Here is a 15,134-nt window from a genome sequence, read left to right on the forward strand (position 1 = left end):
GTGCAGTGGTTGCACAGCCTTTCCTCTACAGGGAGCCAGGTTTTCCTGTGTCTACCCTTCTCAATGGCAAGGCAGTGCTCACTGAGCCTGTCTCTCTCCCTCTCTCTTCCTCTCTCTCTCTCTCACACACTTTCTCTCTCTCTCACTCTCTTGTTCTCCCTCATCCTCTGTTTCTTTCTCTCTGTCTCTTTCACTTGCATCTCTTTTTCTCTCTCCTGCTTCCTTTCTGTCTTTCTCCCTCACCCTCTCTCTCCCCCCTCCTCCATCGTTCTCCATCTCCCTCACCCTCTCTCTCCCCCCTCCTCCATCGTTCTCCATCTCTCTCCTCCCTCTCTCTCACCCCCTCCATCGTTCTCCATCTCTCTCCTCCCTCTCTCTCACCTCCTCCATCTCCCTCACCCTCTCTCTCCCCCCTCCTCCATCGTTCTCCATCTCCCTCACCCTCTCTCTCCCCCCTCCTCCATCGTTCTCCATCTCTCTCCTCCCTCTCTCTCACCCCCTCCATCGTTCTCCATCTCTCTCCTCCCTCTCTCTCACCTCCTCCATCGTTCTCCATCTCTCTGTCTCTCCTCCATCGTTCTCCATCTCCCTCACCCTCTCTCTCCCCCCTCCTCCATCGTTCTCCATCTCTCTCCTCCCTCTCTCTCACCCCCTCCATCGTTCTCCATCTCTCTCCTCCCTCTCTCTCACCTCCTCCATCGTTCTCCATCTCTCTGTCTCTCCTCCCTCTCTCTCACCTACTCCATCGTTCTCCATCTCTCTGTCTCTCCTCCATCGTTCTCCATCTCCCTCACCATCTCTCTCCCCCATCCTCCATCGTTCTCCATCTCCCTCACCATCTCTCTCCCCCCTCCTCCATCGTTCTCCATCTCTCTCCTCCCTCTCTCTCACCCCCTCAATCGTTCTCCATCTCTGTCTCTCATCCCTCTCTCTCACCCCCTCAATCGTTCTTTATCTCTCTCCTCCCTCTCTCTCACCTCCTCCATCGTTCTCCATCTCTCTCCTCCCTCTCTCTCACCTCCTCCATCGTTCTCCATCTCTCTGTCTCTCCTCCCTCTCTCTCACCTACTCCATCGTTCTCCATCTCTCTGTCTCTCCACCCTCTCTCTCACCTACTCCATCGTTCTCCATCTCTCTGTCTCTCCTCCCTCTCTCTCACCTCCTCCATCGTTCTCCATCTCTCTGTCTCTCCTCCCTCTCTCTCACCTCCTCCATCGTTCTCCATCTCTCTCCTCCCTCTCTCTCACCTCCTCCATCGTTCTCCATCTCTCTCCTCCCTCTCTCTCACCCCCTCAATCGTTCTCCATCTCTCTCCTCCCTCTCTCTCACCTCCTCCATTGTTCTCCATCTCTCTGTCTCTCCTCCCTCTCTCTCACCTCCTCCATCGTTCTCCATCTCTCTGTCTCTCCTCCCTCTCTCTCACCTCCTCCATCGTTCTCCATCTATCTGTCTCTCCTCCCTCTCTCTCACCTCCTCCATCGTTCTCCATCTCTCTCCTCCCTCTCTCTCACCCCCTCAATCGTTCTCCATCTCTCTCCTCCCTCTCTCTCACCTCCTCCATCGTTCTCCATCTCTCTCTCTCCTCCCTCTCTCTCACCTCCTCCATCGTTCTCCATCTCTCTCCTCCCTCTCTCTCATCTCCTCCATCGTTCTCCATCTCTCTGTCTCTCCAGTTGGCTGTTACAACAACAACAATTCCTGGAGGATCATCAGTCAGAGCAGCTGTCTTTTTGTGTCTTACACCCACACACACACACGCACACGCACGTGAACGCACACGCACACACACGCACACACACACACACACACACACACACACACACACACACACACACACACACACACACACACACACACACACACACACACACACACACCGCTGTATTGTAAGTTCCTCCATCTTTCCTGACTGTCTAACCAATTGACCAACCATATCTGTATCCTACAGTATTGACCAACCATATCTGTATCCTACAGTATTGACCAACCATATCTGTAATCTACAGTATTGACCAACCATATCTGTAACCTACAGTATTGACCAACCATATCTGTATCCTACAGTATTGACCAACCATATCTGTATCCTACAGTATTGACCAACCATATCTGTAACCTACAGTATTGACCAACCATATCTGTAACCTACAGTATTGACCAACCATATCTGTAACCTACCATATCTGTAACCTACAGTATTGACCTACCATATCAGTAACCTACCATATCTGTAACCTACAGTATTGACCAACCATATCTGTAACCTACCATATCTGTAACCTACAGTATTGACCTACCATATCAGTAACCTACCATATCTGTAACCTACAGTATTGACCAACCATATCTGTAACCTACCATATCTGTAACCTACCATATCTGTAACCTACAGTATTGACCAACCATATCTGTAACCTACCATATCTGTAACCTACAGTATTGACCTACCATATCTGTAAACTACAGTATTGACCAACCATATCAGTAACCTACCATATCTGTAACCTACAGTATTGACCAACCATATCAGTAACTTACCATATCTGTAACCTACAGTATTGGCCAACCATATCTGTAACCTACAGTATTGACCTACCATATATGTAACCTACGGTATTGACCTACCATATCTGTAACCTACGGTATTGACCTACCATATCTGTAACCTACAGTATTGACCAACCATATCTGTATCCTACAGTATTGACCTACCATATCAGTAACCTACAGTATTGACCAACCATATCTGTAACCTACAGTATTGACCTACCATATCAGTAACCTACAGTATTGACCAACCATATCTGTAACCTACAGTATTGACCTACCATATCAGTAACCTACAGTATTGACCAACCATATCTGTAACCTACAGTATTGACCAACCATATCAGTAACCTACAGTATTGATCAACCATATCTGTAAACTACAGTATTGACCAACCATATCTGTAACCTACAGTATTGACCAACCATACCTGTAACCTACAGTATTGACCAACCATATCTGTAACCTACAGTATTGACCAACCATATCTGTAACCTACAGTATTGACCAACCATATCAGTAATCTACCATATCTGTAACCTACAGTATTGACCAACCATATCTGTGACCTACAGTATTAACCAACCATATCTGTAACTTACAGTATTGACGTACCATATCTGTAATTTACAGTATTGACGTACCATATCTGTAATTTACAGTATTGACGTACCATATCTGTGGCCTACAGTATTGACCTACCATATCTGTAACTTACAGTATTGACATACCATATCTGTGGCCTACCATATCTGTATTTACCTACCATATCTCTATTAACCTAACATATCTCTAGTGACGTACCATATATCTATTGACCTACCATATCTCTTTTAACCTATCATATCTATATTAACCTACCATATATCTAACCTCTTGCCCTGATTCTTACCTTAGCAAAACCACAAAGCCACAAACCCAACACTGACACCCAGTCACACATCTCAGGGCATATTTTCTCTCCTGGCTCATTATACCTGCATGGTGTGAGCAGCATTAAGGTTGCATGGTACGTATGGCTCCTGTGTAGTATTCATTTCCCATGCTGTTTCACTGTGATCAGGACAGGACATGGCGTCTGGTATTTTCACAACATGTAACTGTATGCTCCTGGGTCCCTGTGGAGGTGGGAGATAAACCAACCCTGAACATTCTCAGAATATTACCACGACATTCCCAGAATATTACCACGACATTCCCAGAATATTACCACGACATCCCCAGAATATTACCACGACATCCCCAGAATATTACCACGACATTCCCAGAATATTACCACGACATTCCCAGAATATTACCACGACATTCCCAGAATATTACCACGACATTCCCAGAATATTACCACGACATTCCCAGAATATTACCACGACATTCCCAGAATATTACCACGACATTCCCAGAATATTACCACGACATTCCCAGAATATTACCACGACAGTCCCAGAATATTACCACGACATTCCCTGAATATTTCAGAATATTCCTCGAATTCCCAGGGTGAAATGTTAATTTCAATGTTATCGACAGTGGATTGGAAAACAGGGAATGTTTTACAACCTCCAATGTGGTTATATTTCAACAGGAGATTAGTGAAACCTCAGACTCTGTTAATGATATTCAATATGTTGTGTGAGCTTTCTCACTCTAAACTGCATAGATAAAAACATGGCCGCTCGTCCTCCGCTCGGTCCCAGCCTGGCCACAGATGGCGAGGGCTCATAGGCTGTATGGCTGTGAAACTGTGAACGCGTGGCTTCCTCTCAATCAGTTCACAGGCTGCGCCTCCGAGCCAGCTGCTGCTCCTCTCCACCGCTAAACTTATGTGTGTGTGTGCGTGTGCGCGTGCACACACGCGTGGACGTGTGCGTGAAAGAGAGGGAACGCGAATTTGTTTATTGAGCTTGCCTGGTGCAATGAAATAGTCCCAAAAGTGCAAACTCTGAAAGCTTGGTGGAGGCCTGAACTCCAGTGTGATTGGTCCTTACTGGTGTTGCTTCACTACTTTCTTATCATAGTAGTGTATTTCTACGCTCCATTATAGATGACCAGCAGAGAAGTTATGAGTGGGGCTGATTTGGCCTTTTGTTGTTGAGGTGTGTGTGTGTGTGTGTGTGTGTGTGTGTGTGTGTGTGTGTGTGTGTGTGTGTGTGTGTGTGTGTGTGTGTGTGTGTGTGTGTGTGTGTGTGTGTGTGTGTGTGTGTGTGTGTGTGTGTGTGTGTGTGTGTGTGTGTGTGTGTGTGTGTGTGTGTGTGTGTGTGTGAATAATGTAGGAGCGTGGCTCACCATGACCGTAGCTCCATCTGGAGGAAGGAGAGGAAGTGGGACAGGTCACAACACTCACCGTCTGACACACACACACACACACACACACACACACACACACACACACACACACACACACACACACACACACACACACACACACACACACACACACACACACACACACACACAGAGCAACCCATTGCCCTCTGTCCCACAACTCACTTTCTGGCTCATACACACACTTACACACTTACACACACACACACATTCTAGGGACAAAACAGTCCTTCTAACCAATCTGTTCATTTAGAGAGAGAGAGGAAGGACAGAGAGACAGAGGGACAAAACAGTCCTTCTAACCAATCTGTTCATTTAGAGAGAGAGAGGAAGGACAGAGAGACAGAGGGACAAAACAGTCCTTCTAACCAATCTGTTCATTTAGAGAGAGAGAGGAAGGACAGAGAGACAGAGGGACAAAACAGTCCTTCTAACCAATCTGTTCATTTAGAGAGAGAGAGGAAGGACAGAGAGACAGAGGGACAAAACAGTCCTTCTAACCAATCTGTTCATTTAGAGAGAGAGAGGAAGGACAGAGAGACAGAGGGACAAAACAGTCCTTCTAACCAATCTGTTCATTTAGAGAGAGAGAGGAAGGACAGAGAGACAGAGGGACAAAACAGTCCTTCTAACCAATCTGTTCATTTAGAGAGAGAGAGGAAGGACAGAGAGACAGAGGGACAAAACAGTCCTTCTAACCAATCTGTTCATTTAGAGAGAGAGAGGAAGGACAGAGAGACAGAGGGACAAAACAGTCCTTCTAACCAATCTGTTCATTTAGAGAGAGAGAGGAAGGACAGAGAGACAGAGGGACAAAACAGTCCTTCTAACCAATCTGTTCATTTAGAGAGAGAGAGGAAGGACAGAGAGACAGAGGGACAAAACAGTCCTTCTAACCAATCCGTTCATTTAGAGAGAGAGAGGAAGGACAGAGAGACAGAGGGACAAAACAGTCCTTCTAACCAATCTGTTCATTTAGAGAGAGAGAGGAAGGACAGAGAGACAGAGGGACAAAACAGTCCTTCTAACCAATCTGTTCATTTAGAGAGAGAGAGGAAGGACAGAGAGACAGAGGGACAAAACAGTCCTTCTAACCAATCTGTTCATTTAGAGAGAGAGAGAGGAAGGACAGAGAGACAGAGGGACAAAACAGTCCTTCTAACCAATCTGTTCATTTAGAGAGAGAGAGGAAGGACAGAGAGACAGAGGGACAAAACAGTCCTTCTAACCAATCTGTTCATTTAGAGAGAGAGAGGAAGGACAGAGAGACAGAGGGACAAAACAGTCCTTCTAACCAATCTGTTCATTTAGAGAGAGAGAGGAAGGACAGAGAGACAGAGGGACAAAACAGTCCTTCTAACCAATCTGTTCATTTAGAGAGAGAGAGGAAGGACAGAGAGACAGAGGGACAAAACAGTCCTTCTAACCAATCTGTTCATTTAGAGAGAGAGAGGAAGGACAGAGAGACAGAGGGACAAAACAGTCCTTCTAACCAATCTGTTCATTTAGAGAGAGAGAGGAAGGACAGAGAGACAGAGGGACAAAACAGTCCTTCTAACCAATCCGTTCATTTAGAGAGAGAGAGGAAGGACAGAGAGACAGAGGGACAAAACAGTCCTTCTAACCAATCTGTTCATTTAGAGAGAGAGAGGAAGGACAGAGAGACAGAGGGACAAAACAGTCCTTCTAACCAATCTGTTCATTTAGAGAGAGAGAGGAAGGACAGAGAGACAGAGGGACAAAACAGTCCTTCTAACCAATCTGTTCATTTAGAGAGAGAGAGAGGAAGGACAGAGAGACAGAGGGACAAAACAGTCCTTCTAACCAATCTGTTCATTTAGAGAGAGAGGAAGGACAGAGAGACAGAGGGACAAAAGGAGGAAGCGATATTTAGAATCAGGGCTTGTCAGATGTATTGTTCTTTTAGTCATGTGATTGGGTGTCTATTGTTCTTTTAGTCATGTGATTGGGTGTCTATTGTTCTTTTAGTCATGTGATTGGATGTCTATTGTTCTTTTAGTCATGTGATTGGGTGTCTATTGTTCTTTTAGTCATGTGATTGGGTGTCTATTGTTCTTTTAGTCATGTGACTGGGTGTCTATTGTTCTTTTAGTCATGTGATTGGATGTCTATTGTTCTTTTAGTCATGTGACTGGGTGTCTATTGTTCTTTTAGTCATGTGATTGGGTGTCTATTGTTATATTAGTCATGTGATTGGGTGTCTATTGTTCTTTTAGCCATGTGATTGGGTGTCTATTGTTCTTTTAGTCATGTGATTGGGTGTCTATTGTTCTTTTAGTCATGTGACTGGATGTCTATTGTTCTTTTAGTCATGTGATTGGGTGTCTATTGTTCTTTTAGTCATGTGATTGGGTGTCTATTGTTCTTTTAGTCATGTGATTGGTTGTCTATTGTTCTTTTAGTCATGTGACTGGATGTCTATTGTTCTTTTAGTCATGTGATTGGTTGTCTATTGTTCTTTTAGTCATGTGACTGGATGTCTATTGTTCTTTTAGTCATGTGATTGGTTGTCTATTGTTCTTTTAGTCATGTGACTGGATGTCTATTGTTCTTTTAGTCATGTGATTGGATGTCTATTGTTATTTTAGTCATGTGACTGGGTGTCTATTGTTCTTTTAGTCATGTGATTGGATGTCTATTGTTCTTCTAGTCATGTGACTGGGTGTCTATTGTTTTTCTAGTCATGTGATTGGATGTCCTAGAGAGAGTTCTGGTCTTGTTGTCCATGATGTTCTTTAATACACACATCAGGGCAGGAAGCTATAGTTTGTCCCCAGGGATTCCCAACAGGGATGGGACTGGTAATCCTGGATTTCCCTGATCACATGCACTGTATGTGAGGTATTACAGCCTGAATATGTGCTCTAATTGGCACCCTATTCCCGAAAGAGCCCTATGGGAACTGGTCAAAAGTAGTGCACTATATAGGGAATAGGGTGCCATTTGTAAAGTATTAAATCGGTGTGTTTTCAGCATGCTGTTGAGGTGACAAGGATAGATTGCATTTTAGATTGCATTTTAGGCAGCTTCCATTTTCCTTGTCTGTGTATTGTTCATTAAACCACAGGCAGGCTATAGAGTCGTAAATTTTCCCTGGTATTCCCAACTGAGGTAACGGGAGGTGTAGTTCCTGGAGTTTCCCAGATTAAATATGCTATTTGGGAGGTATTCAAATGTAGTATTTTCATCAAGTCGTTGCTCGCGAGGTGAACGGTGATTGGATTTTATATTACACAGGATTACGTTTTCACAGTTTTCATTTCCTACACTCATTCATTGGATAGTATGTGTCGTCAATCACTACCCTGATCCAATCAGAGCACTCTGATGGGGAGGTTAGAGCGATCCCATTGGGTTTCTTCTCAACCAAAACAAAGCGGTAAGGTGTAACGTAGGGGGAAATACATTGATAATAAAACCAAGATAACTGTTGTAGCAGACAGCAGAGGAAATACATTGATAATAAAACCAAGATAACTGTTGTAGCAGACAGCAGAGGAAGGACATTGATAATAAAACCAAGATAACTGTTGTAGCAGACAGCAGAGGAAGGACATTGATAATAAAACCAAGATAACTGTTGTAGCAGACAGCAGAGGAAATACATTGATAATAAAACCAAGATAACTGTTGTAGCAGACAGCAGAGGAAGGACATTGATAATAAAACCAAGATAACTGTTGTAGCAGACAGCAGAGGAAGGACATTGATAATAAAACCAAGATAACTGTTGTAGCAGACAGCAGAGGAAGGACATTGATAATAAAACCAAGATAACTGTTGTAGCAGACAGCAGAGGAAGGACATTGATAATAAAACCAAGATAACTGTTGTAGCAGACAGCAGAGGAAGGACATTGTGTTTACCAGCCTGGTTGTTGAGAATGGACTTACATGGTAAGCTGCTGCACAGCTGGGGGAGAGGAGAAATGAGTAGAGAGATAGAGAGAGAGGAGAGATGAGTAGAGAGATGGAGAGAGAGTGAAGATAAAGAGGTGAGGGAGATTAAATAATACTAGTCTGCACAGGACAGAAGAGGAGAGGAGAGAACAGGACATGAAGCTGAGACGGAGAGATAGAGAGAGCGGGGGAGATATCGCCTGGGGGAGGGAGGGACTGTGGACTGTCATGTCAGGACCACCCTGCTAGCTTCCCTCTACTGTTAGTACTGTAGACCTGCTAGCTTCCCTCTACTGTTAGTACTGTAGACCTGCTAGCTTCCCTCTACTGTTAGTACTGTAGACCTGCTAGCTTCCCTCTACTGTTAGTACTGTAGACCTGCTAGCTCCCCTCTACTGTTAGTACTGTAGACCTGCTAGCTTCCCTCTACTGTTAGTACTGTAGACCTGCTAGCTTCCCTCTACTGTTAGTACTGTAGACCTGCTAGCTTCCCTCTACTGTTAGTACTGTAGACCTGCTAGCTTCCCTCTACTGTTAGTACTGTAGACCTGCTAGCTTCCCTCTACTGTTAGTACTGTAGACCTGCTAGCTTCCCTCTACTGTTAGTACTGTAGACCTGCTAGCTTCCCTCTACTGTTAGTACTGTAGACCTGCTAGCTTCCCTCTACTGTTAGTACTGTAGACCTGCTAGCTTCCCTCTACTGTTAGTACTGTAGACCTGCTAGCTTCCCTCTACTGTTAGTACTGTAGACCTGCGTCTCAAAGACTCTTCGTCACAGACTGGGTTTCAGATGACAGCCTGCTTTGTGACACAGCGGGGTGAATCCTAACTTCCAACGTCCTAACTTCACTTAGTCTTACGTTGATGTCCATGGGATTCTAAGGGAGTGGAAGTTAGGGTTTTTCCAGTATCATCAGATCCTGACTACGATGCGTGTCTGTAGCACTTTAGATTGTGTATCTCTGAAGTATGGTCTCATTAAGAGATATCGAGGTGGGATGACCACGCTGGTACTGTTCTGTCATTAGCATACCTCCTAGATATTTACACGCAGGGTGTAATTAGTGCGTGCGCGTGCACGCTCTGCTTACGAATGAGCTCCCTGTCTTTAGTGTAGCATTGTCATTAACACGCACCGTTCACTCAGTACAGTATAGTATGGAGTCTGTACTATCCTCTCAGCCCACTACGTTCACTCAGTACAGTATAGTATGGAGTCTGTTTTAAATACTATCCTCTCAGCCCACTACGTTCACTCAGTACAGTATAGTATGGAGTCTGTTTTAAGTACTATCCTCTCAGCCCACTACGTTCACTCAGTACAGTATAGTATGGAGTCTGTTTTAAATACTATCCTCTCAGCCCACTACGTTCACTCAGTACAGTATAGTATGGAGTCTGTTTTAAATACTATCCTCTCAGCCCACTACGTTCACTCAGTACAGTATAGTATGGAGTCTGTTTTAAATACTATCCTCTCAGCCCACTACGTTCACTCAGTACAGTATAGTATGTAGTCTGTTTTAAATACTATCCTCTCAGCCCACTACGTTCACTCAGTACAGTATAGTATGGAGTCTGTTTTAAATACTATCCTCTCAGCCCACTACGTTCACTCAGTACAGTATAGTATGGAGTCTGTTTTAAGTACTATCCTCTCAGCCCACTACGTTCACTCAGTACAGTAGTGGGGCCTTGCTGCTGCTCCAGTTTCAACTGTTCTGCCTGCGGCTATGGAACCCTGACCTGTTCACCGGACGTGCAAAAAAGCCAACTGACATTTACTCCTGAGGTGCCGACTTGCTGTTTTGGAGTCTGTGGAGTCTGTTTTAAGTACTATCCTCTCAGCCCACTACGTTCACTCAGTACAGTATAGTATGGAGTCTGTTTTAAATACTATCCTCTCAGCCCACTACGTTCACTCAGTACAGTATAGTATGGAGTCTGTTTTAAATACTATCCTCTCAGCCCACTACGTTCACTCAGTACAGTATAGTATGGAGTCTGTTTTAAGTACTATCCTCTCAGCCCACTACGTTCACTCAGTACAGTATAGTATGGAGTCTGTTTTAAATACTATCCTCTCAGCCCACTACGTTCACTCAGTACAGTATAGTATGGAGTCTGTTTTAAGTACTATCCTCTCAGCCCACTACGTTCACTCAGTACAGTATAGTATGGAGTCTGTTTTAAATACTATCCTCTCAGCCCACTACGTTCACTCAGTACAGTATAGTATGGAGTCTGTTTTAAGTACTATCCTCTCAGCCCACTACGTTCACTCAGTACAGTATAATATGGAGTCTGTTTTAAGTACTATCCTCTCAGCCCACTACGTTCACTCAGTACAGTATAATATGGAGTCTGTTTTAAGTACTATCCTCTCAGCCCACTACGTTCACTCAGTACAGTATAGTATGGAGTCTGTTTTAAATACTATCCTCTCAGCCCACTACGTTCACTCAGTACAGTATAGTATGGAGTCTGTTTTAAATACTATCCTCTCAGCCCACTACGTTCACTCAGTACAGTATAGTATAGAGTCTGTTTTAAATACTATCCTCTCAGCCCACTACGTTCACTCAGTACAGTATAGTATGGAGTCTGTTTTAAGTACTATCCTCTCAGCCCACTACGTTCACTCAGTACAGTATAGTATGGAGTCTGTTTTAAATACTATCCTCTCAGCCCACTACGTTCACTCAGTACAGTATAGTATGGAGTCTGTTTTAAATACTATCCTCTCAGCCCACTACGTTCACTCAGTACAGTATAGTATGGAGTCTGTTTTAAGTACTATCCTCTCAGCCCACTACGTTCACTCAGTACAGTATAGTATGGAGTCTGTACTATCCTCTCAGCCCACTACGTTCACTCAGTACAGTATAGTATGGAGTCTGTTTTAAATACTATCCTCTCAGCCCACTACGTTCACTCAGTACAGTATAGTATGGAGTCTGTTTTAAATACTATCCTCTCAGCCCACTACGTTCACTCAGTACAGTATAGTATGGAGTCTGTTTTAAATACTATCCTCTCAGCCCACTACGTTCACTCAGTACAGTATAGTATGGAGTCTGTTTTAAATACTATCCTCTCAGCCCACTACGTTCACTCAGTACAGTATAGTATGGAGTCTGTTTTAAATACTATCCTCTCAGCCCACTACGTTCACTCAGTACAGTATAGTATGGAGTCTGTTTTAAATACTATCCTCTCAGCCCACTACGTTCACTCAGTACAGTATAGTATGGAGTCTGTTTTAAATACTATCCTCTCAGCCCACTACGTTCACTCAGTACAGTATAGTATGGAGTCTGTTTTAAGTACTATCCTCTCAGCCCACTACGTTCACTCAGTACAGTATAGTATGGAGTCTGTTTTAAGTACTATCCTCTCAGCCCACATTTACATTTACATTTAAGTCATTTAGCAGACGCTCTTATCCAGAGCGACTTACAAATTGGTGCATTCTACGTTCACTCAGTACAGTATAGTATGGAGTCTGTTTTAAATACTATCCTCTCAGCCCACTACGTTCACTCAGTACAGTATAGTATGGAGTCTGTTTTAAATACTATCCTCTCAGCCCACTACGTTCACTCAGTACAGTATAGTATGGAGTCTGTTTTAAATACTACCTTCTCAGCCCACTACGTTCACTCAGTACAGTATAGTATGGAGTCTGTTTTAAGTACTATCCTCTCAGCCCACTACGTTCACTCAGTACAGTATAGTATGGAGTCTGTACTATCCTCTCAGCCCACTACGTTCACTCAGTACAGTATAGTATGGAGTCTGTTTTAAGTACTATCCTCTCAGCCCACTACGTTCACTCAGTACAGTATAGTATGGAGTCTGTTTTAAGTACTATCCTCTCAGCCCACATTTACATTTACATTTAAGTCATTTAGCAGACGCTCTTATCCAGAGCGACTTACAAATTGGTGCATTCTACGTTCACTCAGTACAGTATAGTATGGAGTCTGTTTTAAATACTATCCTCTCAGCCCACTACGTTCACTCAGTACAGTATAGTATGGAGTCTGTTTTAAATACTATCCTCTCAGCCCACTACGTTCACTCAGTACAGTATAGTATGGAGTCTGTTTTAAATACTATCCTCTCAGCCCACTACGTTCACTCAGTACAGTATAGTATGGAGTCTGTTTTAAGTACTATCCTCTCAGCCCACTACGTTCACTCAGTACAGTATAGTATGGAGTCTGTTTTAAGTACTATCCTCTCAGCCCACTACGTTCACTCAGTACAGTATAGTATGGAGTCTGTTTTAAATACTATCCTCTCAGCCCACTACGTTCACTCAGTACAGTATAGTATGGAGTCTGTTTTAAATACTATCCTCTCAGCCCACTACGTTCACTCAGTACAGTATAGTATGGAGTCTGTTTTAAGTACTATCCTCTCAGCCCACTACGTTCACTCAGTACAGTATAGTATGGAGTCTGTTTTAAGTACTATCCTCTCAGCCCACTACGTTCACTCAGTACAGTATAGTATGGAGTCTGTTTTAAGTACTATCCTCTCAGCCCACTACGTTCACTCAGTACAGTATAGTATGGAGTCTGTACTATCCTCTCAGCCCACTACGTTCACTCAGTACAGTATAGTATAGAGTCTGTTTTAAGTACTATCCTCTCAGCCCACTACGTTCACTCAGTACAGTATAGTATGGAGTCTGTTTTAAATACTATCCTCTTAGCCCACTACGTTCACTCAGTACAGTATAGTATGGAGTCTGTACTATCTTCTCAGCCCACTACGTTCACTCAGTACAGTATAGTATGGAGTCTGTTTTAAGTACTATCCTCTCAGCCCACTACGTTCACTCAGTACAGTATAGTATGGAGTCTGTTTTAAGTACTATCCTCTCAGCCCACTACGTTCACTCAGTACAGTATAGTATGGAGTCTGTACTATCCTCTCAGCCCACTACGTTCACTCAGTACAGTATAGTATGGAGTCTGTTTTAAATACTATCCTCTCAGCCCACTACGTTCACTCAGTACAGTATAGTATGGAGTCTGTTTTAAGTACTATCCTCTCAGCCCACTACGTTCACTCAGTACAGTATAGTATGGAGTCTGTTTTAAATACTATCCTCTTAGCCCACTACGTTCACTCAGTACAGTATAGTATGGAGTCTGTACTATCTTCTCAGCCCACTACGTTCACTCAGTACAGTATAGTATGGAGTCTGTTTTAAGTACTATCCTCTCAGCCCACTACGTTCACTCAGTACAGTATAGTATGGAGTCTGTTTTAAGTACTATCCTCTCAGCCCACTACGTTCACTCAGTACAGTATAGTATGGAGTCTGTTTTAAATACTATCCTCTCAGCCCACTACGTTCACTCAGTACAGTATAGTATGGAGTCTGTTTTAAATACTATCCTCTTAGCCCACTACGTTCACTCAGTACAGTATAGTATGGAGTCTGTACTATCCTCTCAGCCCACTACGTTCACTCAGTACAGTATAGTATGTAGTCTGTTTTAAGTACTATCCTCTCAGCCCACTACGTTCACTCAGTACAGTATAGTATGGAGTCTGTTTTAAGTACTATCCTCTCAGCCCACTACGTTCACTCAGTACAGTATAGTATGGAGTCTGTTTTAAGTACTATCCTCTCAGCCCACTACGTTCACTCAGTACAGTATAGTATGGAGTCTGTTTTAAATACTATCCTCTCAGCCCACTACGTTCACTCAGTACAGTATAGTATGGAGTCTGTTTTAAATACTATCCTCTCAGCCCACTACGTTCACTCAGTACAGTATAGTATGGAGTCTGTTTTAAGTACTATCCTCTCAGCCCACTACGTTCACTCAGTACAGTATAGTATGGAGTCTGTACTATCCTCTCAGCCCACTACGTTCCATCAGTACAGTATAGTATGGAGTCTGTTTTAAGTACTATCCTCTCAGCCCACTACGTTCACTCAGTACAGTATAGTATGGAGTCTGTTTTAAGTACTATCCTCTCAGCCCACTACGTTCACTCAGTACAGTATAGTATGGAGTCTGTTTTAAGTACTATCCTCTCAGCCCACTACGTTCACTCAGTACAGTATAGTATGGAGTCTGTTTTAAGTACTATCCTCTCAGCCCACTACGTTCCATCAGTACAGTATAGTATGGAGTCTGTTTTAAGTACTATCCTCTCAGCCCACTACGTTCACTCAGTACAGTATAGTATGGAGTCTGTTTTAAGTACTATCCTCTCAGCCCACTACGTTCACTCAGTACAGTATAGTATGGAGTCTGTTTTAAGTACTATCCTCTCAGCCCACTACGTTCACTCAGTACAGTATAGTATGGAG

The 15,134-nt window shown here is 43.5% G+C and overlaps 1 protein-coding gene across 3 annotated transcripts in view; it reads left to right on the forward strand.

The window, feature by feature from the left end:
- Positions 1 to 15,134, forward strand: part of LOC129845845 (neuronal acetylcholine receptor subunit alpha-7-like) — a 74,174-nt gene that overhangs the window by 20,881 nt on the left and 38,159 nt on the right. Inside the window, exon 1 of one of the 3 annotated variants that reach the window (XM_055913768.1) lies at positions 8,711 to 8,787. The exons of the other annotated variants lie outside the window; for them this stretch is intronic. Within the exon in view, the coding sequence (XP_055769743.1) occupies positions 8,785 to 8,787 (3 nt within the window). The 5' untranslated portion in view covers positions 8,711 to 8,784. Of the gene's footprint in view, positions 1 to 8,710; positions 8,788 to 15,134 lie in introns of those variants that run through there. 3 annotated transcript variants of the gene reach the window in all.

This window comes from Salvelinus fontinalis, unplaced genomic scaffold, assembly GCF_029448725.1.
Source record: "Salvelinus fontinalis isolate EN_2023a unplaced genomic scaffold, ASM2944872v1 scaffold_0381, whole genome shotgun sequence".
In the NCBI taxonomy this organism is placed as follows: Eukaryota; Metazoa; Chordata; class Actinopteri; order Salmoniformes; family Salmonidae; genus Salvelinus; species Salvelinus fontinalis.